This window comes from Aspergillus multicolor, assembly GCF_047715735.1.
Source record: "Aspergillus multicolor strain CBS 133.54 unplaced genomic scaffold BDW74scaffold_3, whole genome shotgun sequence".
NCBI lineage: Eukaryota > Fungi > Ascomycota > Eurotiomycetes > Eurotiales > Aspergillaceae > Aspergillus > Aspergillus multicolor.
The window spans coordinates 1,172,390-1,197,114 of NW_027395954.1; the positions used below are offsets into that span (position 1 = coordinate 1,172,390).

The 24,725-nt window shown below is 52.0% G+C and overlaps 11 protein-coding genes across 11 annotated transcripts; 5 read left to right on the forward strand and 6 right to left on the reverse strand.

Moving 5' to 3' along the window:
* BDW74DRAFT_78042 (uncharacterized protein) lies at nt 1-864 on the reverse strand. Its single transcript, XM_073733704.1, has 2 exons — nt 831-864; nt 1-760 (listed from the first exon to the last, which is right to left on the reverse strand). Exon 2 carries the CDS (start codon nt 624-626, stop codon nt 75-77), a length of 552 nt encoding a protein of 183 aa, XP_073587878.1. The 5' UTR covers nt 627-760; nt 831-864; the 3' UTR covers nt 1-74.
* A 321-nt stretch (nt 865-1,185) lies between these two features.
* BDW74DRAFT_78052 (MDM34 family protein) lies at nt 1,186-3,310 on the forward strand. Its single transcript, XM_073733706.1, has 2 exons — nt 1,186-1,775; nt 1,835-3,310. Exons 1-2 carry the CDS (start codon nt 1,441-1,443, stop codon nt 3,189-3,191), a joined length of 1,692 nt encoding a protein of 563 aa, XP_073587879.1. The 5' UTR covers nt 1,186-1,440; the 3' UTR covers nt 3,192-3,310.
* A 642-nt stretch (nt 3,311-3,952) lies between these two features.
* BDW74DRAFT_174365 (CCDC47 family protein) lies at nt 3,953-5,392 on the forward strand (the record flags this gene model as incomplete). Its single annotated transcript, XM_073728018.1, has 3 exons — nt 3,953-4,022; nt 4,098-4,962; nt 5,017-5,392. The coding sequence occupies 3 exons, from the start codon at nt 3,953-3,955 to the stop codon at nt 5,390-5,392; spliced, it is 1,311 nt and encodes a 436-aa protein (XP_073587880.1).
* A 351-nt stretch (nt 5,393-5,743) lies between these two features.
* BDW74DRAFT_146091 (mitochondrial 54S ribosomal protein bL12m) lies at nt 5,744-6,803 on the forward strand. Its single transcript, XM_073723279.1, has 2 exons — nt 5,744-6,044; nt 6,177-6,803. The coding sequence occupies exons 1-2, from the start codon at nt 5,826-5,828 to the stop codon at nt 6,504-6,506; spliced, it is 549 nt and encodes a 182-aa protein (XP_073587881.1). The 5' UTR covers nt 5,744-5,825; the 3' UTR covers nt 6,507-6,803.
* Nucleotides 6,804-7,319: 516 nt separating this feature from the next.
* BDW74DRAFT_146092 (uncharacterized protein) lies at nt 7,320-9,267 on the forward strand. Its single transcript, XM_073723280.1, has 2 exons — nt 7,320-7,892; nt 7,995-9,267. The coding sequence occupies exons 1-2, from the start codon at nt 7,412-7,414 to the stop codon at nt 9,101-9,103; spliced, it is 1,590 nt and encodes a 529-aa protein (XP_073587882.1). The 5' UTR covers nt 7,320-7,411; the 3' UTR covers nt 9,104-9,267.
* Nucleotides 9,228-11,437, reverse strand: BDW74DRAFT_78082 (velvet factor family protein). Its single transcript, XM_073733707.1, has 2 exons — nt 10,508-11,437; nt 9,228-10,337 (listed from the first exon to the last, which is right to left on the reverse strand). Exons 1-2 carry the CDS (start codon nt 11,041-11,043, stop codon nt 9,353-9,355), a joined length of 1,521 nt encoding a protein of 506 aa, XP_073587883.1. The 5' UTR covers nt 11,044-11,437; the 3' UTR covers nt 9,228-9,352.
* A 1,516-nt stretch (nt 11,438-12,953) lies between these two features.
* BDW74DRAFT_78133 (uncharacterized protein) lies at nt 12,954-13,445 on the reverse strand. The gene has a single exon (XM_073733708.1). The coding sequence runs from the start codon at nt 13,247-13,249 to the stop codon at nt 12,998-13,000; it is 252 nt and encodes an 83-aa protein (XP_073587884.1). The 5' UTR covers nt 13,250-13,445; the 3' UTR covers nt 12,954-12,997.
* Nucleotides 13,446-14,133: 688 nt separating this feature from the next.
* On the reverse strand, nt 14,134-15,829 carry BDW74DRAFT_78138 (sialidase family protein). The gene is made up of 4 exons (XM_073733709.1): nt 15,111-15,829; nt 14,931-15,047; nt 14,827-14,875; nt 14,134-14,780 (listed from the first exon to the last, which is right to left on the reverse strand). The coding sequence occupies exons 1-4, from the start codon at nt 15,644-15,646 to the stop codon at nt 14,343-14,345; spliced, it is 1,140 nt and encodes a 379-aa protein (XP_073587885.1). The 5' UTR covers nt 15,647-15,829; the 3' UTR covers nt 14,134-14,342.
* Nucleotides 15,830-17,948: 2,119 nt separating this feature from the next.
* Nucleotides 17,949-18,772, forward strand: BDW74DRAFT_78198 (DUF967 domain protein). Its single transcript, XM_073733710.1, has 2 exons — nt 17,949-18,068; nt 18,134-18,772. The coding sequence occupies exons 1-2, from the start codon at nt 18,033-18,035 to the stop codon at nt 18,683-18,685; spliced, it is 588 nt and encodes a 195-aa protein (XP_073587886.1). The 5' UTR covers nt 17,949-18,032; the 3' UTR covers nt 18,686-18,772.
* Nucleotides 18,773-18,847: 75 nt separating this feature from the next.
* On the reverse strand, nt 18,848-21,029 carry bipA (Hsp70 family ATPase KAR2; the record flags this gene model as incomplete). Its single annotated transcript, XM_073726462.1, has 4 exons — nt 18,848-19,416; nt 19,471-20,576; nt 20,630-20,794; nt 20,845-21,029. The coding sequence occupies 4 exons, from the start codon at nt 21,027-21,029 to the stop codon at nt 18,848-18,850; spliced, it is 2,025 nt and encodes a 674-aa protein (XP_073587887.1).
* A 608-nt stretch (nt 21,030-21,637) lies between these two features.
* BDW74DRAFT_146106 (putative translation elongation factor EF-1 subunit) lies at nt 21,638-24,527 on the reverse strand. Its single transcript, XM_073723281.1, has 5 exons — nt 24,149-24,527; nt 24,036-24,095; nt 23,179-23,871; nt 22,953-23,132; nt 21,638-22,902 (listed from the first exon to the last, which is right to left on the reverse strand). Exons 1-5 carry the CDS (start codon nt 24,381-24,383, stop codon nt 21,689-21,691), a joined length of 2,382 nt encoding a protein of 793 aa, XP_073587888.1. The 5' UTR covers nt 24,384-24,527; the 3' UTR covers nt 21,638-21,688.
* Nucleotides 24,528-24,725: the final 198 nt, after the last annotated feature.

Below are 24,725 nucleotides of genomic sequence, written 5' to 3' on the forward strand. Positions count from 1 at the left end.
GGAATTAAACACGAATCCCAGAAATTATATGTATTAAGGTGTATAATGATAGTATTTAGATGGTAGTAGCATGCCTAGTTTTGAGGAATCTGAAAGATATTGTTGGCGAGGGTGGTGAGCTCATCAACCTGTAGCCCCTTAATGGCTTGAAGTATATCCTCCACAAGACCAGGAGGAAGCCCTTCTTTACGTCGAGAATAAATGTCGATTCCAGCAGGTGTGAAGAGCGTTTTGGCAAAGTACGTGACAATCCATTGATTATCGTCAACTGCCTGGCCGAAACCAAGACACTCCCAGTGCGAACTCGCAATCATCAACCAGCCTTTGCCTCGCCAGTCCCAGGCACCTGGGTTATCAGGGCTTGGTGTATCCACACCATGGACCGACTTGATCTTGTCCGATCCAAAAGCCTGGTACTGGACCAGGTCATCGATCTTGACGATGCCTGAGGAGTCTGGGGCAAGTAGCTCGTAGGTAATGTTGACGTTGCGCTTGTCTTTCCACAGTGGAAGACTGGAGTGGGTTACGTGCCAGGTACCTATGATGAAATCATTGCTGGGCGGGACGCATTTGCTCTCCTTGTTCGCGTGGATTTGTGGCAGTCCGATGTTTAGATGGGAAGCCATGGTACTGAGGATGAGGAGTGGACTATAGCGCCAACTCCGTGATGGATATAGTGCTAATGCTAATAGTACTCCGGAATAGTTCTCCTCGTCCTAGCGGTCTCGACCACGCTCAAAGACCACGACCGCGGGAGGATCTAAGACACGGTTAGTTTACTCCATATGCATGAAACACTGAGACGGTAGAGCTTAGCAAGAGAAGCATACATGATAACGCAGTAGTTTTCTAGACTTCTGGAAGCGCGGAGCGTTCGGAGGAGTCCGGGCGAGTGTGGAGAGAAGTCATTCTGCCTGGGTCGATCTTGAATCATAAGATTGTATGGAGGCGTCTGGATGGTTGTGCTCCATTTTGGTTGTCTCCATAAATTATGAAGGCTCTGCACAGTGACGTCTTTCCGTCGCTCCGGCTTCATGACCGCGGACGAGAACACCGAAAGACACGATGGCCTAGCAGGTGCTGTGCTCGTGTAGTTGCAAAAGCAATATCCAATAGTCCGTCTATTAATATTGCCAGCGTCCCTGGAGCCCTGATAGAATAATGCCGCTTGAGTAACGTAGAATGGCCTGTCGCGTCGATCACGCGAGTGTTGCCTCACACTGCTTGTGATCCTCGGGATTCCTTTTCTTCCCGTATTTTTCCCTTTTTCTGCTTATCGCCGCGCCCCCACAGGAGGAAGAAAGCCTCCCATTCATTATTCATTCTCCCTTCTTAAACCCTTCCTCCTCATTCATCAAAGCCTCCAAGGCTGACTGTCGCCCATCCTTTCGATATCGCCCAACGCTGCTGTTGTTGAGATACTTTTCTCGATGATCTGCGATGGCCTTCAACTTCAACTGGTCGCCGCTGACCGCGGACGCGAATTTTTACACTCGCGCCCAGGACCTCCTTACGGCAGCACTCAATAAGTCGCCAAAGCCTCCGATTATCGTCGACGATATCATCGTCACAGAGCTCAATCTCGGTTCCATCCCGCCGGAGCTGGAAATATTGGAGGTCGGCGATTTGGCGGAAGATCGGTTTCGCGGCATTTTCAAGATGTCATACACCGGGGACGCCTTTCTTACATTGAAAACTCGAGTTCAAGCGAACCCTCTCAACACCTATCTTTTGACAAGGCCGTCATTTGCGTCGCCGTTGCCGCTAGCTGCAGCGTGAGTAACCCGTCGCGCATTCATTGTCTCGTGCGCGCTGACCATAGGGCCTTAATTAGGACCCCACTTACGATCCCTCTTCAAATCACTCTATCCGACTTCAAACTCTCCGGCTTCGTCGTTCTGGTATTTTCGAAGCAGAAAGGAATTACAGTGGTTTTCCGCAATGACCCTCTTGAGTCGCTCAAGGTCTCGTCGACATTTGACTCGATCCCATTTGTCCGAGACTTTCTCCAGAAAGAAATAGAAGCGCAACTACGAATATTGTTTATGGACGAACTACCTGCCATCATTCATCGCTTGTCACTTCGCTTATGGGTTCCGGAATATCGCGATGGAGAGGAACCGGAAACTCAAGCAACGGCCGCTAGTACCGAAGGCCCCGGCCAAGATCCTCTGGCCAGCCCTCCGCAGGATCCAGTGGACGCATTAGGCAATGCCTTGAACGAATCGGATATCGCTTCACTGTCCCTCGAGTCCTCTGTCGAAACACATTCCTTGTTCTCGCAGAAAAACCTTCTACGACTGGGTGCCCTTACCGACTCCCAGCGGACGTTGTCGCTGTTTACTCCTTCCATACGGGAGGTTGTATATCGCGCATGGACATCTCCAAGCGACGCCGGCGATGCTACTGCGAGCGTAATCTCCACGGCCAGCCCCGCGCTTTCTAGGACCCATTCCCAAGCAGGCAACATGTCATCCTCGTTCCCAGATACCGCCAGTATGGTATCATCACAAACACGGTCCACAACTTCGACGCATAGCTTCAGCAGTTATGGTCTGAGCACCGGAGCCGGCCGCTCCAAGGCGCATGCCAGGAAACGGAAGAAGCGCGTTGTGGATCTACGCCGTCCAAAGACAACCGATGATGCTGCAAGTGTTAGCGATGAGAGTGCTTTCACCGAAACTAGCAGTGCTCCATCTGTCTACTCGGCACCCCTGCCCATAGTTAGAGAGCAACCCGATGATCCGGTAACACCACCTTTGGCGCCGGAGACTGGACTGCACCTCCCACCTGTGCCTGAACGGCACCGCTTGAGCATTTCTAGACCCGGGCTTCGCCGCGGAGCCGAAGCATTTGGACAGTCTGGGGAACCCCAGTCATCTTCTCTTCGTACTTCTGAGGCGATCGACGTGGACGCGACTCCACGAGGAACGATGCGCTCTCACGTCGCCCTAGGACGGTACAATGAGAAGGCAGAGCCTGAAACGGCGCGACAATTGCCTTCCACGATTCTTCCGTTTATCGACGAGAAAGCGAGCTCGAACCTGGTTGATCAAGCATTGGTCGAACGGCTAGCTGGAGAAATTGCGCGCCGCATGCGAGACGAGAAAATGTCGGGCTCGAGTTCGTGCACGCCGTTTTGGGACCGCCTGAATCATGAGGAGGCCCCGCCTCCGGCCTATGGCCACTGATGCTATATCGCATCTTGTATTATGTCCGAGCGCCCAGTCGCGCTGGCAGTATCTTCCGCTGCCATACACTCTTTACCCTTTCCTTCTCTCTTTTCCTCGAATCTCCGGCGGGTCTGGAGTATATGACGACTGATACGAAGTTATTGTGCTTTTAATTGTTACATATGGTCGAGTCTAAGACCTCTGGTTTGATTTGGAGCGTGTTAGATTTTTGAGGTCTGGGCTTGTACCGTTAAAAATGTTGGCGTTGATTCTTCTTTTGTGGACTCGTTTTCTTTGCAGGATACCAATTCTCTCACTAATCCACCGGCCTTCTTTCTGTTATTCGCTTCAGTTTGTCGCTTGTCGGGGGGGCTCTGATGGTTTAACGTGGTGTAGCTTGCGACTGGCGAGGAACATGGACGGCACTTTCTTATATGGCCTGCATTGAGTTATTTGTGATGCATTATCGCAATCTAGAATGAGTTCATCAGCTTCCACCGGTGTTCGTACTGCGTATCTGTGCTCGGTGATTTGATATCTCGATTAGTCTTGGCTATCGCGTCAAGTGGTGGATTTGGAGCTCTGGGCTCCACTAAACTAGGCTTTTGCGGCGAACGTCAATTGATTATGCCACCCGAATCCAACACTTAACTTGCCCCCATCGCCCCGGGTTTCCTCTCGCTTCTTTCCTCTCCCCAGGCCACGTTTGCAGTTTCGCATCTCTCGACTGCCTCCGTCCGGGCCTATTTCTCTTCCTCCGCCCTTTCCATCTCCTCGCAATGGCGGGAGTTCTCAAGAACGTTTTTGGCGGCGCCCAGCCTTCCAACTCGGCTGGACTAGAAGACGGTGGTAAGTCTTGCGCTCTTACGTCTATCTTGAACCTGCTATAGTAATTCCGCTGGCTGACTTTCATTCCATGATTAGACTTCGCCGACTTTGTGGAAGCGCCCGAGCCATCCCCCGCTCCTATCTTGAACGCTCCGTCGGCACCTCCACTAGGCCAGAATGGGGCCGAACCCGTCGTGTATACGAAATGGTACCGGGTATGGGAGCGCACATCCCCAAAGGATTTCATGCAAGAGGCGATGGTAATGCCGATTATCCTCTTAATCGTCATATTCCATTTCTGGGGTACACGTAAGAACCGGCGGCGTGCGACTGAATGGGCTGCGGCTCATACCTCCGCTCTCAGAGACGAGTTCGCGGTTGTTGGATTTGATGGCATCCAGAAACCTGATGAGTCTATTTCCGTGGAGATCTCGACCCCTCACTCAATTCTCAAGGAGAAGTCGCCCCAGGAGTTCTCCACCTACGCGACTGGCCGCCAAAATGTCGCATTTCTTGATGTTGCGATCAAGATGCCTAAGCGCGCCAACCCGGTGACTTACTGGATGGACCAGGTGTTTGCATTTTTCTTTGACAGCTGGCCCTCGCCCGAGGAGACCTTTGAGGCTACCGCTTACACCTTCGATGGCAAGGAGAAGGATCTTGTTCCGGTTCCCGGCAAGGATACCTCGGCCCTCAAGGTCAACAACTCGACCTACGATGGCTTCATCTTCGCCATTGTTCACAAGAGCCACATGCGTAATTTCCGTAACGATAGATACGATGCGTCCATGACCTTCACTCGTGATAACGCGAAATTGCCCCAGTGGGTGACTGTCATGACCGAGAACGCTGAGATCACGGATACCCTCCTCACCCCGGAGCTCATCCAGGCCGTGGAGCAGGCCGGAAACAACTTCAAGTATTTGATTGTCACTGACCAGCCGGTTGACAAGCCTACTAAGTAAGTTTTCATTCCCTCATTATAACGCCCAAGCCCCGCCTGACGATTCCACAGGATCGAAGAAACTGCCCCCCGCAAGCGTGTTCAGCTCGTCGGATCTCTTGCATCTTCTTCTTCCGGCTACGCCTCTACCTTGCCGCTATTTACCGAGTTCCTGCGCTTCCCTGACCGTCTTGTTAGCCTTGCTCATTTCCGTCCCGAGGTGATGCGCAAGATTCGGAATGTGCGTGAGGAGGAAGTCAAGAAGCTGCGCCGCTTGGACGAGCAGGAGAAGGCGGAAGAACGTAAGCTGGCGGCCGAGAAGATCAAGAAGGAAGAGAGAGAGCGGGTTCTTCGTGGCATGAACGCCGAAGAGCAGCGCAAGTACCTTGACCGTGAGCAGCAGAAGGAGCAAAGACGGTCAATGAAAAGGTACACCAAGCGCTCATAGGCGTTATTCGGGGATGGACAGAGTTGCGAGACGGATAATCTGGAGAAAAGAGCTCTCGGATAGTAATGCTGTATACCTTCATGTATAATGTATTGATATGCCATTTGGAAGACGGGACGGAGGATGAGTGCAATTGTGGCTGCTGTGTTCGATAAGCGTTTCAAATTAATATAAATCAAATCTACCATGATACCCTTTTTTCCACCAGGATCAAAATAGGATGGGAATATCGATCTCCGAAGGTAGGATGGGCTGTTGATACCGGAGCATTGTACTGTGTCACGTGATGAAGCCAGATTTTCCATCCCGGAATATCGACTTTCTTTTTCAGTTGCGCCTTTAATTGTTGATCGAACGAGAGCGTCAAGACCACACCTCCGTGCACCTTACTCCCGCGTCAATTCCGCCGTTCCCCCTCCGTTCAACCTTCAAAATGTCCATCATTTCCCAGGCCGCAGCTCGATGCTGCAGACAGCTTGTCCGCCCTTCCGCTTCTCTTCGCCTTTCCGCTACATATCAGCAGACTGTGAGCCGGAGGTGGCAGTCCACAGAGGCCGCTGCTGCCCCTGCCAATCCCAAGATCACGCAAATCGTCGACCAGATCAGCCAATTGAACCTTTTAGAGACCGCCGACCTTGTCGCTAGCCTGAAGGTGAGCCCATCCAACCACTCAACCGGCGAATCCCTACATATCGCTATCCGCTTCCCCGGTTAACCTACCGATGGACCAATACGCCTCGACGTTTCTTAACATGTCCGGAAACTGATATATCGTCTTGAATAGTCCCGCCTTAACATCCCCGACCTCCCCGTCGGTGGCTTCGCCATGGCCCCCGGTGCCGGTCCCGGTGCCGCTGCCGCCGTCGAAGAAGAGGAGGCCGCTCCCGCCGCCCAGGAGAAGACTCTCTTTAACATCAAGCTGGAGTCCATTGACGCCGCCTCCAAGGCCAAGGTTATCAAGGAGGTCAAGACGCTTCTCGGTCTGTCGCTCGTTGACAGCAAGAAGTTCGTTGAGTCTGTGCCGAAGGTTCTCAAGGAGAGTGTGCCTAAGGAGGAGGCCGAGAAGCTCGTTGAGACGCTCAAGGCGGTCGGTGGCAAAGCTGTTTTGGAGTAAACGTTTCGCAGGTCGTTTGGATGAAGTACGTACTTGGGTGCTCTCGATGCTATGTATGCATGCTGTGATGAGTGTTCGTGTTCGCATTCGCCTTAGCCATGTCCTGGGTTTTTGCGTCGTGCTGCGTCTCTCCCGCTTCCTAGGTGGTTAGATGTGTTTTCTCTTTTCTGTCATATATCTGTGTCTCTTCTGAAGGTGTTTTGATAACTTGACTAGGGAGTGGGAGATGGGCAGCGAATGTATATTATAATCTACTTGTTTGGACTGTTTTAATCCAGAAGAGAGATTACGGATTCGTTCTCAGCTGTTTCGCGTACCCGCTACCTTCGGGTTGTCGTTACTAACTAATCATGGAACTTGACCAGGTATGTTAAGTCTAATGAAGACATCCAGTGATATAGGCCGGCTTTTACCGAGTCAAGATCCGTGGGTATCTGGACGCCGTGATCGAGATTCAGCAGGTAATCTACGTGTAGCATGCAGGAACAGTACGTCCGAGCTCTTTGATTCTATGAAGTCAATTTGATCTGACAATATTATAGCTGGTATACAATGGCTCCAAGGATGTCCAGTACTGCTGTCGTCGATAGAAGGTCCGTATAGTCCACCTGTACCTGGAGGGCACATTATTCTAGCCAACTTGGTACTAGCGCGACTGTCAACATCTGCCAGTGTCAAGTGTCAACGAACATGAGCAGCAGAGTGAAGCACTCCAAAGGGATACTATAATTGATAAACAAGAATTAGTACCTCATAGAATGACCTTGACAAAGGGTAGCTGGTAGCGTGGTTCCAACAGCGCGACGGAGTATACTCCGTCCTCGGGCTCGATCAGCCCATGCGGATATCTCCGAGTTCTTTCTCTCCGCAACTCCAACCTTACTCTCTTCAACACTCAAGCAATAATGTCACGCACTCGCCCGCCAAACATCGGACAATGGAGCCGGCTGGAATGTTCCACTCTGCTCTTCACGAATCCCGTCCGTCCCTCGTTCCTTCCCGCAATTGAAGACCCTTCTGCACGCAACAGCCACAATTCTTCTCACTCTCGACCTTTCCACACCACTCCCTCCCGCAGCCGAGCCGTCGCATCTCCTTCGACTCGAAGAAAGGTCGCTGGCGCAAATGCCCGCCCCAATGTCAAAGCTGCGTTTCCGGGTAACCGACTTCTCGATGCTTCGCCTAACTCACCGGAGAACGCTGCGCTCAATGCCCGCCTGCAATTTATCCAGGTGAACGGACTCAAACTGGCGAGCGAGATGCTGGTAGATGGAGTCATTGATAAGTCTATTACGCCTGGGAAGTTTAGGAGAATTGGATCGGTCCTTCTAAGAAGGGCAACGGCTATGGCTCCGTCCAAGGATGCTATCGTCGGTCTTGCCAATGGTATGTCTTGCCACTATAGCTTTTGTCGCCTTTCTATCTCTGGCCAGATCAAAACATCTTTCTTAAATTCCTGACTGACCTGTATCATCTCGCGTGTTGTAGACGAAGGTGTGTCCATAGACACCTTATACGAAATCGGCCGCGAAGTCTTTCGGGGTGACAGAGAATTGAACAATTGGCTGCAGGAGTCTTGTATGCTTGCCGGCGTTGGAATGGCAATTCTGCTTACGGCAGCCCAGCAACTCAGATTTGCGCATGGAAACAAAAGTGTCTGCGAGGCAGTGCATATTAAGGAGCCGCGACTGACACCTTCCATTGCGCGGGTTCAGAGTCTCGCTACGCGATCCGAAAGCGATGGAGATGCGCAGGACAACCGTGACCCGCGGGCCATGCTAGTCTATGCCAAGTATCTTGGACTAAAAGGTCAATACCGGCAAGGAGTCGAACTCGTTCGGGATGTGTTGCGCATCATTGAACCAACACAGATTCCACCTAGCAGCAATGAGAGCCTTACAATTAACGGACTCATCGAACCGCCGTGGGAATTGTACCTGTGGCTTCTACGAGAGGATAAGAGACTTCGAGGTGCAGATTCGACTGGCGATCTCTCTAAGACATATGACGGAGACGTATTAAGTGCTATAAATCTTGGGGCGAAGGAGTATCAGGACCCCTTTGCGTTGATGCGGTTCGCAGAGTACTACAAGGCACAACACAAAATGCAGAATTATGAAATATTTATGGGAAAAGCAGCTTCGGCTGGAAACAAAACCGCCTGTCGGAAACTAGCCAATTATTACTATCTCATCTCTGTGGGATTAGAACCGCGACCTGGTGAACCCCGGCAAACAGAAAACCCCCCGAGAAGAAAAGACCATGGCATTATAGAAGCCAAAAGCCCTAAAAAGGGCTTTTTTGCCGGATTATTCTCATACTTTGCACCGCGCTCTTATCGTGATTACCGCTTGATGGCTATTGAATGGTATCGCGTTGCGTTCGCAGAGAATTGTCCAAGTTCTGGCTTGAACCTTGCTTGCCTGCTTTCACAGGAAGGTGATAAGGAGACTGCAGAAACAATACTGCACAAAATAATAGCGCTGCCGTTGGGAACCGAAGGGTTGCAGGCGACACGCCAGATGGCACACCGTTATCTTGATCGTCTTGTCACCGGGCATTGTGATGGGATGAAAGTTGCATGGCTTGATTTTTGACTCAACATCAACTTTATCTCTTTGGTGGCTTACAACACACAGGCCCACTCAACATGCAGACCTCCAGATTACTGTGCGGAACGGTTATCTCTTCTGATTAAATTTAGTATATGCTAGATCATCCGCAGTGTCCGAAATGATATATCCCCAGTGCCATCCATCAACGCCTTATTGACCTGTTCTTTGAAAACTGCTCAAACAAAATGATACCCCTATACTGTCAGACCAAAGTCATTGTTTTCAACATGCTTACTCGACCTGAGCCCTCGAGCCCGCCTTCGCAACCCCAACTCTCCTCCCCTTCCCCATCCCCTGACCTCTCGTCTTCAACTCGACAAACCCCAACTCCTTCAACCGTAGCGTAAGAAGCGACGAATCCCTCATTCCAGGGAAGTCTTTCGCTGGGTAGACGCGGAAGGGATCAGACCAGACCTCGGCGAGAATGGGCATGGACTGCCCCGTATCCTCAATGGCGCCCCAGTTCATGAGTCTGAATTGGAGGCGATACAGGCCCGCCGTGCGCACGGAGAGATCGGAGAATATAAAGAAGGACGCGGGTGGTGTGAGGAGTGACCCGGTGCGCGGTTTTAACGTCAGTGTTCGGGGGCTGGCGTCGTAGTCGTCGGTGCTGGAGGGGTGGGCGGGTGCGGAGTTGGGATCTGGTTCCTCGTCGACGTAGAAGGGGGAGGCGAAGGCTTTTCCGGAGAGGAGCGGGGTAGAATTTCCGGGGGCGTTGCTGTCTTCTATGTTGACGCCGAAACTTGGATACGTTGGGGTTGGGTGTGGATTTGGCGGGCCGACGCATGAGCCTGGGAGGTAGGACGGATCTTGGACGGGATATAGGAGGCATCCGACGGTGAATCGGGGGTCTTGAAGGATGGATCGGTCTTCCTCTGAGTTCGGGTTGAAGTCAGTCAGGAGCAGTTGGATGATTGGGGGTGGGTCGACGGGTCGTCGGTCTCTGTCGCCGGCACCGCAGGCTCGAGCGGCTATGGGCTGTTGTCTGATGTAGAGACGGTATCGGGACGAAGGGCTTGCGCGCCGTGGTGGAGGGGAGGGTGACGGTGAATAGTGGTGTAGTATATTCTCAAATCCAGATGGCATGCCGGCGGTAACATGTCGTTGTTGGACCGGTACATGTTGCTGATACCCTGATAGAGAAGGTATAGTTGGATAGATAGGGCTTCTGTCGGAATGAACGGGGCTCGGAAAGGTTGTAGAAGAACTACTATATCTGAGCACCACATGTTAGTTTCAGGGTTCGTCAAAGTTGAAGGCAGCGTTATGCCAGAAGCAGCCAATTTCACTAGAGAAGACTGGGAGGGAAAGGGAAGTATGAAAGATCCCGAGAGCCCTTCCGGGGTTTCTGACCAAAAAGATGCCATTATGAGAAGGGGTATTTACTGCGAGTCCACATCAGTAGCCCGGCTAACAGAGCCAACGGAACTGCGGCTACGACTTGAGACATCATAATAAGGACCTGAGGAGCCCGCACTTTCCACGTTCCTCGACGTGCTTGGCCGCTGGATGCTATACTGCGCCAGTGAACATGTCGTTGTTGGAAGAGGCATGTACTTGGGATCACTTCTGGTATCCAGTGCCCGGCTTTGTATCGGATACCCGTGCATTGGAAGCCTGGAGTAGCTTGCGCTTTGCATCATGGTCGGCTCGTGGCCCTGGCTGAGGAAACGAGGTGGCTCTTGTGGCACGTACGAAGGACTTGTAACTGGCGTCTGCCTTTGGCGGGTTTCATCGGACGGGTGATTTCTGACGTTGGTTGGCCTGCCATCGGGAATATATGTCCAGCGTTGGAACGGCGCCCCCGACATCTGGCGAGGACTCGCTTCGCAAGTATGAATGCTGCTTCCTGCAACCAGCGCAGATGATTTCTGCCCGAGTTGATGCAAGTGGGTGTTTTGGGACCCCACGTGGGTGGTCATCAAGAATCAAGAAGCGGTCAATGATAGACGAAATAATTCACGGAAAGGGATGAGTTGTGTCTTGAAGGATCGGTCAAGAAGAGCCAACGGCGGCAAGGGTTCGGGCAACACAGAAGCTGATGAAAGCTTGCTCGCACGGAGAAACGGGTATCAAGGTGCTACACCCTGTTCTGACAGTCCGACTCTCCGGAAAGACATCATCTAACTGGCGAGATGGCTCTAACTAGGGTTATTGAGTAGCATGATATGTGTTTGTTGGGTTCTTCCCAACGGTGCCTCGATCACCAACCGATTGTCGCGATCGAGTTATCAAGAATGGAGAAAACGTACGCCATCACGAAGCCCCGCAAAGAAGGGTGGCGGGACATCAGATTGAGCTAGAACCGAACGACAAGATACATAGCCCAAGGGTTTGCTGGAAAATGGACGACTTTGGGCGCGGTCCTGGAGGGAAACGGGATGCAGTGACGGGCTATCATAACCCACCCCAGTTAGTCTAGACAGCTGTAACCATGCATAAAAAGAAAAGAAAGAGACGAGGCTGATCTGGGGGAAAACAAGGGCAGAGTTGAATGCCTGAAAGTGTTAGCGAGGTGTGTGCGTGTCCACTGCGTATGTGTGTGGCATTGCCAACAGCCCACATATAGCCCAATACTTTGTATATACGCGGCCCATGAGCAAAACTTTCAAGCCTACCAGCCTACTGTCAGTGACAACCAAATAATGAGCGAGGGATGATTCCACAGTACGCATCGCATATATGATACCAAGATATGAGTTAGCCTGATCGTCGGTCGTCAATGGGGCTCAGGACTTCCTCTTCGGAGGCCGCCGACATTCGTTCACTATGCAGGTTTCGTGACGTTGCTGACATTAGTCCCACAAGGTGGTCTAGCGAGGAATGATGCGATGTATGAAAACATGCGTATGTCTAGCGGTGATAGTGCGCGTCGTCTATGCAATGTTGATTGCAGCAGTGCGCTCAAAACTGCTATAAGCCTATAACGGCCAATCCATGTCCATGAAGCAAGCGATATTTTATTTTCATTGGACGTTGCCATTTCAGCCTGTGTTGCAGAGGGAGGCTGCTAGTGCATCACGCTTGCACATATCCCAAGGCAGTCATTCGCCGTTGCTTTTGCTCGAAACCTAAGTGGCTGATCCAGTCAGACGAAGGTCCAGAAGCAGGGGCCGGAGTACTATTTAGCTTTGGAAAAAGCAACAAGAGATGAATGGCATTACTCAGGACTAAATGGCTGGTAAAACTGTCAGTTTGTGAGATGCAGAGTTAATACTTTGTACTAAGTGTATTGTATACCGACTCTTGATCATCGAAGGAGCGCACGGATCACTATGATGACTGTGGCATCAGATCTACCGAGTAACGAGCAAACCTACTCCGTACTTTGTAGATCGTGTATGGATCTTCGAGGCCCCCAGGCTACAGCAGGCGGCCCGAAGGGTAGTGGCAGGCTGCCGATCCTGGAATGACCAACTGTCGTACTCCGGGCCTTATATGCAGACATCCTCGCTTCGTAGCCAACTCGACAGTCCATGACCAAGGATGACGATACAGGAACGGTGTGCCTGTCGTGTTTGGCCTGGACAAGTCATACAGCCAATACCTGGAAATGCTTGACCGGGGGTTAGCTCTCTGACCGCAAGATGGACTCAGTACCCCGGCTCACAGGCATCCTCCATGTCAGAAGATTCCCCGAAGAAACCCCTGGCACAGTGCACCATGCGCATATCACTCAATTGGGCGCAGATAAAACCTTTGGTCAAGGAAGGCGCACCCCACATATATGGAGTAGACTTGGGTCTATCGTTCTAGGCTCCCATAAGGGGCACCAGGCGAGGCTGTAAGCCCGCGGAATCTGGTCTAGCCGACGTTGCACAACCCATCCCATCCACATGCATGCATAATCCTCTTTATTGTTAAACTCCGCGATTATCAGTAACGACTCTGGATTGATGGAAGAGACACCCGGGAGGCGCCTATGGACTGGTCTGAATCAGGGTAAATAGCGCGCGGAGCTAATCTCAGATCTGCACAGTTCAACCTGGATCCCTGTGTATAATCTATCCTTCTGACTGTGAGGTGACGAGGATTGGTTGGGTCGCAGGTACCGCGGCGGAATCGGAAAATGATGGTTATCAAAAGTACGAAGTTTCCGCAGAGATTGGGACGTGTGGCATTAATCATGATATGGTGGAGATGATACGGAGCATGGAGGCCGGCTATGCATTAGCACCAACAGGACCTGCACTCGCATTCGTTGACAGGGCATGTGAGTTTGCCTTGCTAGCTGATGTATCATGTTGGGCAACGAAACCCGGTCCAAGGAGTTCGTTTCAAACCATGGCCGAGCCTTGAGTGGTCAATGTGACGGAAAAGAGACGCCTTCAAGCCTCAACCTTTCCTTCTGATACGATGTATCGCCGCTAATAGTGGTTCAACCGATCACCCGGTACTCGAGAAGGTTGACATCCGCGTTGGAGGGGAAGGTTCAAGCCGCGTTCCAGGAATATGGGAGTGGGCCCTGCGGATAAGGCACGATGCTCTCCATCGGCCTTCGAGCAAGTGCTTGGACCGAATGGAGTTTGGTTGCTCGTCGTCAGGTCCAATAGCCAATCACGGCTCAGTCTCTGGACATCTGAAGACACCTTCCGCTATGAGTTTTGCCGAAGAATTTGCGGTTGTCTTGGAGCGGTCCGGCGGGAGTCAAAAGGGTAGTAACGCCCGATGTCTCCAACACTACTGGCGAGCTAGCTTATCCGATCTGTCGCTAAAGCAAGACTTGACTCTTGACTCTTGAGACATTCGGTTCAGCTCGGGGATCCATCGTCAAGCATTTGTTATTTGCTAGTCCTTGGCGATCTGGCACCTGTCAGTGAGTGTTGTCAGCATGAACAAAGATCGAAGCTAGTCAATGATGCAAGAGACTAACTCATTAGAGCTCTAGCCATGGTCTATACAGGGAAGACGCGATGTCAATCCTTTGCCGCGGCGACGTCTGAAGGAAGCCACTGCTGCGAAGGAAGGTCCGAGAGCGAGAGTCTAACGTGAAGTTGACAAATGAAAAACTGAAGGCTGGTGAGTCTGACTGGTCAAGTGACTCGACCGAGTCGACCGAGTCGACCGAGTCGGCCGACCCAGCAGAGGAGCTCCTTCCTCAGACAGCCTTCAAGTCATCTTGGCTTCGTTCATTATTGAGAGACTATGAACAACCTATTTGCATAAATGGTGCATTGATACTCCATATATACGTCAGGAATTTACATTCGTTTCTTTAACCTCAAACAGCAGCTAGCGCCTCCTCCAAGTTCAACAAGCTCACCGTGACCTTATTCTCTTCTCCAAGAAGCACACCCGCGCCGTGCAACAACACGAATCGGGGATCCTCCTTGAGAATACGCAGATTTCTGGTGTAACTGTGTGGCTCAGGAGTCGCAATCTCTGTCCACTCGCCCTCACCAAGAGCCTGGTTCACAAATATGCTGTCCTGGGTGCCGGAGCTAACCACAATCGTCCCGTTCTTTCCTCCCCATGGGGTCCACGTCGCATATGGAGAAGAGGTGGGGATCGTACCGCTCGAGACAATCAGTTCGTGATGTTCCGCGTTGATAAAACCCTCCGGGTCGGCACTGATGCGGTAGTATAGGGGGAACGAGTAGGTGGACGTGTTGAAGAATGAGCCGTATTCATAGATGTAAAAGTATTTGCCGTTGGGAAGCTTTTCCAGTCAGCCAGGGAAAGTGTAGGATCGAGAAAGAGCATACTTTGGTCACAACGGGCATTCCAGGTCTGTCAGTATAGGTAGGGTAGGCGCTAGCATGTACAGATCAGTAAGTCCTACCAGTTACAACTTAGAAGGCAACCTTACACATCATCAACGGCAGGTCCCCAGTTGATAAGGTCCCTCGTAACCTGGTGGGACAGCTTCTGACCGTGGGTTTCATTGGCTCTCTGATCGGCGTAATAGGCGATCAATTTACCCTTGCTGGAACATTAGACAGAAATTAGCACTGAGAGCAAGTTCCAGAGACTTCAAGTCATTGCTTACTGCGCCAACAGGAAGGGCTCCCAAACAGGAGTCAAACCGTTGTTAGGAACAGCCTCACCACCCGCAGCGATGTGACTCAAGAACTTCCATGTGTGCCCCTGGTCCTGCGATGCATAAAGGTCAATCTGAGTCGAACTGAGGTCGGTTGGAATGCTGCTTCCTGCGAGAAGGAGGGTTCCGGCACGGAAGCGACCAATGCGTTCGGGGAGGTAGTAAAGGAACGGTTGGTATCGTAGACCTAAGCCGTTGGCGGTATCGTGGACGCGAGAAATCTCAGTCCAGGTCTCACCGTAGTCAGAGGAACGGTAGATTGGAAAGTAGACCGCTGGGGGTTCCGGTGAGTAATTCTCCCACGTCGCCAATATATCGCCATTGGGAAGTTGCTCATTGCGCGCGTAAAGGGTGCGCGGGATAGTATAATTGCTTGGGGGGTCGAAGATGACAACGTTGGAGTAGGGCTGTGGCCGCTTAGATCCGCGATGGGCAAACGCTGCAGTTATCGCCGCGACGAATGGAACGAGACGGAGCAGCTGCATTATGGCACAGTAGCGTTATTATCCAATTGCTGGTCCAATTGAATGCAGTTCAACGACCAGGTACCGACGGTTGACGCCCTTATATAGACCACAGCTCCTCCGAAGCTTTATGGATAGCTCCATCCCGCCGGAGTTATAACAAGTGGAGTTTTGCAGGGGAGAGCTGTTGGTTGATGACGAAGGAGACCTTGGTTTTCGGCATCATATGGGCTTCATGGCATGCTCATACGAAGCATAGCTTCAAGCATGGCACCATTGAATTTGTATCGCTATTTTACCCGATTCAGAAGAACCAGTCTCGTCGTCTAGCCCATAGTTGCAGAGGAATATGGCGAGATCGGCAATTCCGTCATTTCGTCTGGGGAAAGTGCGGAGGAACCGAGTCGAGGCCAGGTCTTGTCCCGGTGGCGTTTCCATCAATCACGGACGATTTCCAAGTCCGTCACGACTCTTCAACATTCTTCAAGGCTATCTAGGTCCCGCCTTGAAGCAACATTTGCAGTCTGCGCGGAACGACTGTAAGATTTGCTGCCATGCGAGCTTTGGTCCAACCATACTGTGACGAGTTCATGATGCGGAGCGTAATTGCCCCGCGGAAGCAACAAAAAGACGCTGATGTTGGGGCAGTCGAGACCGAGGTCTTGTGGTGTGACTCGTCGATGAACTGATCGTTTAGACAGAAGTCCAGCTTCGGAAGAATCAATGTCCGCTATTAGTCCTCGAACTGGGTGATGTTCCCGCGTACGGTACGCTTTTCCGGATTGAAGTTGGAGAATATGGTGGGTAACGATACCCTAGGAGATCTGAGAGCTGGGTAGTTACGGTATCGAACGGCGGGTCGCTCTCTCCTACCTACCACACTACTTGGGCGATCAATGAGGGGCTCCTTAAACACACTGGTCTCAACAACGTGAATTCTTTTCTTGCTCTCATTATGTGAAAGTCTACCTGAAAGACCCAGAGTCATACTATACAATGACCGAAATCCCAAAATTGCAGACAGTGGCTCCCGTGCGTGGAATTGATGGCCCTGTTCAGTTTCCGATGACTATCCTGTTCCTACCCCTGGAAATAACGAGGTTTTGACTAAGAACCCTCACACCGGAGTGTGTTTGAGCGGTAAGCTTTGCCATATCTCGTCCAAGGCGCACCTGTACGAAGAAGCGAAGCTGGATTACAAAATACTCCGCAGACCTTCATACAAAAGACGCTGTAGCCGCGGGCCCTGACGGTATTCTGACCACAAAGTTCAAAGTGCCTCACATTGGCGGCCATGAAGGGTTCGGACGCATCGTAGCGCTCGGTGCGGATTGCGGATCAGATCTGTCTTTGGGAACTCTTGTCGGTATTCGCATCACCAGTCGAGTATGCAAACGCTGCGAGTATTGTCTGGCTGGGACGAAACAATACTTTCCAAAAGGCACGAATCATGTTCACCACGAGGACGGGAGTTTCTAGGAGTACGATGCACTGGACACGGACTATTTGACCATTCTTCCCAATGATGTCGATCTCAGAGTCACAGCGCCGGTGCTCTGTGCCGGAACTACTGCGTACAAGGTGAGTCGATTGGTCAAAGTAAGCCACCAATCAATCAGCTAACGCCCTCTCAGGGAGTCTTAGGAGTAAATATTAGGGCTGGGCACTGGCTTATCGTTGTTGAGGCGGGAGGAGGCCTGGGCCACCTGGCAGGTAAGCTTCTCACTACAAAGCGGGATAACCCTAACTGACGATCCTTGTACAACAGTCCAGTATGCCAAGTGCTCGGAGCACAAGTAATCGGCAACGACGCCCCCGATAAGCGCGACTTTGTCCTCGGTTCCGGTGTCCCCAATTTTGCCGACTTCGTCAATACAGACTCCGTCCAGCGCGTCCGCGAAGTTACAGGCCTAGGCGCGCAATCCGCCATCGTGACAGCCGGGAGCACAAAGGCCCTCTCCCATGCATGCGAAATGCTGCGAACTGGAGGCACACTCAACTGCGTTGGAATGCCGCCCGGAAGTGCAAAGTTTGACATACCAATCTGTGGGAGTGTTGTAGGCTCGCTCAGTGAGCTTATGGAGGCCGTGGAGCGGACCCGGCGGGGGATGGTGAAGCCGCAGATCCAGGTGCGGCCGTGGAAAATCTGCCCCATGTGTATAAGGAGATGGAAAGGGGCACCATTACGGGAAGAATCGTGCTGGAAATTAGTAGCAGCTAAACTATTGGCTGTACCTGAGCAATGCAACCCGGGACGGACGACGTCATTACCAGACTCCACTATGCCGAGGAGCTCTAGGTAGCACTAAGCTCCAATCCAACTCACACAACCTTCTTTCCATCCAATCCTCGAGCTTTCTCCTCAATCGCCTACCTCTCCAAACCAGAGCATACACACTCGTTCAAAATGGAAGACAAAACCCTGCCCTCGGCAAGCACCGACGTAAGCTTCCACCAACCAACCCTACAACCCAAAGCAACCCACTAACCACCAAGCAAACCCGGCAGCCCCGCGACCTCGCAGCGCAAGAATCCAGCCCCTCAACCCTCTTCAAAACCTTCACTTCAACCACAGCCTGGAACCTGGGTCTCGCCCTCCGCTCCCGAATCCTCGCCCTCCCCTCCAGCCAGCGCAAACCAGCCCTAATCTCCATCTCACTGGGGAGCACCAACAGCGCAACCGGAACCCCGCACATCATCTTCCAGTGCGCGACGGAGCCCGGCACCGTGCCGGACAACGACATGTGGGTGCGCCGGAAACGGAATACCGTTGAGCGGTGGGGGGTGTCGAGCTGGTTGATGCGGCGGAAGATCATTGCGGGGCTTGAGGAGGGGAGTACTGTTGGTGTTGAAGAGGCGTTTGTCAGGAAGTATGGGCTGGGGAGTTCGAGTGGGGGAAGGAATGCGGATGACTATGCGGTGCATGGGGGTGGGTTTCCGGTTAGGGTGAATGGGGTTGATGGGGTTGTGGGTGTGATTGTTGTGAGTGGGTTGAAGCAAGAGGATGATCATCAGGTTATTGTTGAGACTGTGAGGGAGTTTATCGAGCAGGGCAAGTAATGGTTTACAAATTACTGGGAAGAAATGAAGTTTTGAAATCATGTATTTAGGTATCATGTATCCTATCTCTAGAAAGGATAGGTTGCTGGTCTCTAGGGCCAAGCGGGAAAAACGAACATCTTGAAAGTGAAAAAACAAACTCCAGAAACCCTCTAAGGTATTTTACAATTCGTCATGGCTGTAGTCGTCATCGTCCTCCTCGGTGGGGGGAGCGGAGCCGTACAGCTTGCTGGTGATGGGGTAGGCCACGTTCGACAGCTGTTCCTTCTGCTCCTCGAAGTCCTCGGTGGTGGCCGAAGCTCCGTTCTCCTCGAGCCAGTCGTTGACTTCCTTGACAGCGTCCAGGATGGTCTGCTTGTCGTCCTCGTCGAGCTGGCCACCGAGACCGTTCTCATCGTTGACCTGGTTCTTGAGGCTGAAGGCGTAGTTCTCCAAGCCGTTACGGGCCTCGATCTTGGCTTTTATGGCACGGTCCTCCTCGGCGAATTCCTCAGCCTCGGCAACCATGCGGTCAATCTCCTCCTGGGTCAGACGGCCCTTGTCGTTGGTGATGGTAATAGACTCGGCCTTGCCAGTGCCCTTGTCGCTGGCGCCGACCTTCAGGATTCCGTTGGCGTCAAGGTCGAAAGAAACCTCAATCTGGGGAACACCACGGGGAGCGGGAGGGATGCCGGTAAGTTCGAACTTGCCGAGAAGGTTGTTGGCCTTGGTAAGAGTACGCTCACCCTCGACTGTAGACATGTTAGAAAAGGGTCAATGTTTGAGGAAAAGAATGAAGAACTTACAAACTTGGATGAGAACAGTGGGCTGGTTGTCCGCGGCAGTCGAGAAGATCTGAGACTTGCGGGTAGGGATGACAGTGTTGCGGGGGATGAGCTTGGTCATGACACCACCGGTGGTCTCGATACCGAGAGTAAGGGGGTTGACGTCCATGAGAACAAGACCCTCAGTACCCTCCTCGCCAGACAGAACACCACCCTGAACGGCGGCACCGAAAGCGACGGCCTCATCGGGGTTGATACCCTTGCTGGCCTTCTTGCCGTTGAAGAACTCCTCAAGCATAGCCTGGACCTTGGGGATACGAGTGGAACCACCAACCAGGACAATGTCGTCAATCTCGGACTTGGAGACCTTGGCGTCCTTGAGAACCTGCTCGACAGGCTTCAGGGTCTTCTTGAAGAGGTCCATGTTAAGCTCCTCGAACTTGGCGCGGGTCAGAGTCTCGGAGAAATCCTCGCCGTTGTGGAAAGCCTCGATTTCAATGCGGGTGGACATCTGGGAAGACAGAGTACGCTTGGCCTTCTCAACCTCGCGCTTCAGCTTACCCATAGCCTTGAGGTCCTTGGTGACATCGACGTTGTTCTTCTTGTTGTACTGCTTGACGAAGTGGTCCATAACACGGTGGTCAAAGTCCTCACCACCAAGGTGAACGTCACCGGCGGTCGCCAGGACCTCGAAAACGCCGTCGTCGATGGACAGAAGACTGACATCAAAGGTACCACCACCGAGATCGTACACGATAACCTGGCGCTCCTCGCTGCCCTTGTCCAGACCATAGGCGATAGCGGCGGCGGTGGGTTCGTTGACAACACGGAGGACGTTGAGGCCGGCAATAGTACCAGCATCCTTGGTGGCCTGACGCTGGGCGTCGTTGAAGTAGGCGGGGACGGTAACGACGGCGTGGGTGACCTTCTTGCCGAGGTAGCCCTCAGCGATCTCCTTCATCTTGCCGAGAACCATGGCAGAAACCTCCTCGGGGCTCAGGGTCTTGGGGGTCTGGTTGACCTCAACACGGACCATGGGCTTTCCATCTTTGTTGACAACTTTGAAGGGGTAGTTCTTGATGTCCTTCTGGATTTCGGACTCATCGTACTTGCGACCAATAAGACGCCTACCACTGTTAAAATCTCCACTCAATGTTTTTATTTCCAGGGGAAAACTCACTTGATATCGAAGACGGTCCTCTTGGGGTTGGCGGCGTACTGGTTCTTCGCGGCGTCACCGACAAGGCGTTCCTCATCGGTGAAGGCGACGTAGGAGGGAGTAATACGGTTTCCTTGGTCGTTGACGAGAATTTCGACTTTTCCGTTCTGCATCACACCGACGCAACTGCTCCAGTTAGTTTCAAGCCATTCCTCAGTTGGGCGGATTCCACTTACGAGTAAGTTGTTCCCAAATCAATACCAATAACAGTGCCATAGCTTTCCTGAACAGAATCATCTTCCTGGGCGTGGGCGGATCCGAAAAACGCGAGAGGCGCAATGAAGACAAGGAGGAGGTAGAAGATAGTGGTCCAAGTCGCGAACGGCTTGGCCACGCCGCGGCCAGCAGAGGGACGCGCCATAGCGAGTGTGTGTGTGTAGAGTTCGAGTATCGAAGACTCCTGTCGAAGTCGCGCGGAGGGGAAAAGTGTAAACCCAAGCTGCTCTAAACAAAGGAGGTATACAGAGTTGAAAAGAGAAGATGAAGTAGTAAAGCAGGCCCAACCTATTGATTTCGGAAGGGGAGAAGTAAAGGGAAGTGGTCGAAGTGTCGAGGGAAGTTGGAGAGGAGAAAGGAGAAAGGGCTCTGGAGATCTCCTGTGGCCTCTTTTATGCGGAGGGAGGGGAGGCAAAGAGAACAGCGGCCATCTGGCCTTTTCACCATACAAGTTACTTTTCGTACGCTCATTGGTTAATTTTTCATTCACTGACTCAGCTAAGCACTCACCGCCAGTATTCTGCACAGTTCTGTGGGCGGTGTGAAGGCGATCGAACTTCAAAGAAACTTTCACCAAGCCTGATGGAGAATAGTTCCTGCAGGGGCCGGCCGAAAAGGCCTTAGCGCAGGGCCCTACTTTCCAGAACTTGGCAACAATGGTGAAGATAGGGCACTTCATGGCTACTGCTTTTTTTAGGGGATGTGTCAAGATCCAGGTTTCAGATATCACCTGAAAGGCCAGGTGTATGCCTCTGTAAATTTCAGTCATGTGCATTCATAGACCTATTCACATAGTCTATTATATTACTCTTGCTCTAACAACCCAGCAGCCACTGTATCACCACCAGCTCGTAAAACAACCCGAGTGGGCGCCTCTAGCGGTACCGCCTGGTCTAACTCTACAACAATCCGCGCCACACTTCCTGGCTGAACGATCTTCGGCTTCTTCTTCAAGACGTTGCCAGATCCCTTATCCAATGTTGCAACCAACTTTCCAATTCGGCCAGGAACGTGCAGACGCCCTCGATGGATGTCCACCGCACTGGGGAGAAGATGGTCAAATGCAAGGACCTTGCAAGTAAATGAGGTAATGTTGGCAATCGGGGCTGTTGCAGGGCATACAACATCGCCAGAACGAAGATGAATCGGGTCGATGTTGGCGAGGTTCAGGACAACATTTTGACCAGCAACAGCCCAGTCACTAGGTTCTCCGTCGACCTCTAGGCTTCGAATTGTCGCAGTTTCCGCACTCGGCATAGTGAGGATATGGTCACCTATTTGTAGACTGCCTGCATCAATTCGGCCGGATATCGACAGTGGGTTTTGTATGCTGCCTCGGAACACGTCGCCGATTGTCATCCGTAAGGGCTTGTCGACGGCGTGGGAATACGGTTCGCTATTTTCGAGCTCTTCTACGAGGGTACGTCCAGTGTACCAAGACACGTTTGGGTCCTCGCTTCGTCTGGTGATGTTGTCGCCGTTGACTCCAGAGCAGGGCACAAATGAGATGTTTTTCGCCTGGAACCCAGCAGTAATCAGGAATGCTGAAACCTGTTGTTCGATCTCCTCGAACCGTCCAAAGTCCCACTGTACTGTGTCCATTTTGTTCACAGCGACAATGATCCTTTGAACGCCCATACTGCGGACGAGCAAAGCATGCTCCTTGGTCTGACCCTTCAGTCCCGACTCGTAGTTCCCTATGCTGGAATCGATAACAAGCACGGCAAAATCAGCCTGACTAGCACCTGCGATCATGTTCGGAACGAAATCTCTGTGACCTGGAGAGTCCACAATGGTAAAGACAGTCTTCTCAGTTTCGAACTTGCTTGTCGCAATGTCGATGGTCACACCCCTCGCCCTCTCCTCAGAGCCTTGATCCAACACCCACGCCAGGGCAAAGGACCCTTTCCCTATCTTCTCTGCCTCCCTTCTATATTTGTCGAGTGTCCGCTGGTCAATTGCTTTCAAATCCGCCAGTAGGCGTCCCATGAGAGTACTCTTTCCAGCATCAACGTGGCCTTGGTTTATCAGTAGGCTGAACAACTCGCGTAATGTGGTTGTAACTGACCGATAACCACAAAGTTCATGGCATTCTTCTGCTTGGCCTTCTTGTATTCGGAAAGCACATCCAGGTTTTTGCTCTTTACGTTGACCTTTTCGGTGACGCTGAGGTTACTCATATCACCGGCCAAACCCGCCGCTTTCTTGTCCCCTTGTGGCTTCGCGGCAGATTGTTTCGACTTGAAGCCTGCAGTTCATTAGGGCGGTTCATATGTTTCGCCGAATAGCCAAACCTTTAGCGGAGCTCTGGGCGTTCAAAACGACGTCGTCCGGGCTGGGTCCTGCAAAGTCAAATGGTTCAGCGAGATCTTGACCGTAGATTTTTATCAAATCCAGAGTGTTCGTGAACAGGTGGCTGGGCTCAGTCATCTTTGGGCGTGTGTCATCTCCAACTATGGTGGCGGCAAAGGTTGAAGGCGGAGCACGTATATTGATAGCAGGTTGCTCTTCTTTCTCCTCAACCTGTAGTTGTTTATCTTTGATTTGAACGTCCTTCACGGCATCCTCCAAGCCAATAGCTGCTGGAATGGTTGGCTGTGATTCAGGCGACTTCTTCTGCGGCGGCGATGGTCGCTTCAAACTCTGTAGCGAAGGCGAGCTCTCTTGCTTAACGTTTTTACTCGCTAGCCTCTCTCGAAGCGACAGAGGTGCGCCTTTGGATTCGCTTGCAGTCTGGGTATCATTCCCCGCCATAGGTGCTGGGGCCTTGTCGCCCTCTTTCTTTTTCCGTGCAGCTGCCAGAGCAGCTAGTTTAGACACCTTCCCTCCACCGTCCTCCGGCGCTCCACCTAGAAGTCCGAGTCGAGGATACAGTGGTTCAATGAGAATCTCCGCCTTTCGATGCGAAGGTACATTGAGCCAGGGAGAGTCGCGAAAGAACTCGGCCGCAGAGAAGTGAGAAGTAGGAGGTATGGGATATGCTAGCACTAGGGAGCCTGTTAGAACACATTCAAGCTTAAACAAAGTCAGTCGAGTCGCTTGAATACAGATTAAAGCATTACATACTTACTCTTGCCACATTTAAACCGACACGCCAGTTTGCAGACCCGAGCCCAGCCACAAACACATACAAAAAATCGGAGTCGCTTACCTGCGCTGACTTTGGCCTTTGCCGGAGCGGCCTTCTTTTCGGCCTCCTTCGTCTTTTTGCCTGTTGAATCCATTAACCAGTCTCCGAAGAGGCATAGCCGTATAAATACATACCCCGCAGGTAGTTCACCGACTTGTCAACGTCGTTGTAGTAATGCCACAGCGCCTCCTGAACCTCGTCGCGAGTTGCACTCACAGGCGGATCGCCGATAGCCAATTGACCCTGCACCGCACGAGTACATTGCTCGAGAAGCTCACGCTCTTCTGGGTCTTCGGAGTCGTATCCGTCATCGTAATCGTCGTAATCGTCGTCATCGTAGCTCACGGCCTTGACACGGTGTCGGGACATTGTGGTGTTTCGGAGCGGGGTAGGAGGGGCAGATTCTTCCTGCTGGGACTTCGCACGTCGAAGAGCAAAGTCCGGAAGAAAGAGGACGAAAAGTGAGAGATATGCAGTTAGCTAACTAGAACAGAGGACTGAAGGGGTATGCCGCTTCGCTTGTCAGTCTCTTCCAGGATGTTCCTGGAGCGAGGGATGGGAGCTGAATTCACCACGTCATTCCCCACCACGCCGCACTAGGATCGTGCCCTATCAAGCCACAGCCATAGTAAGTTAGGTAGTAACAGGGGTCAACATTATTCTCATTCTGTCGTTGATTACTAACAGTGGTTACTCTTTGTTTAAGAGTGT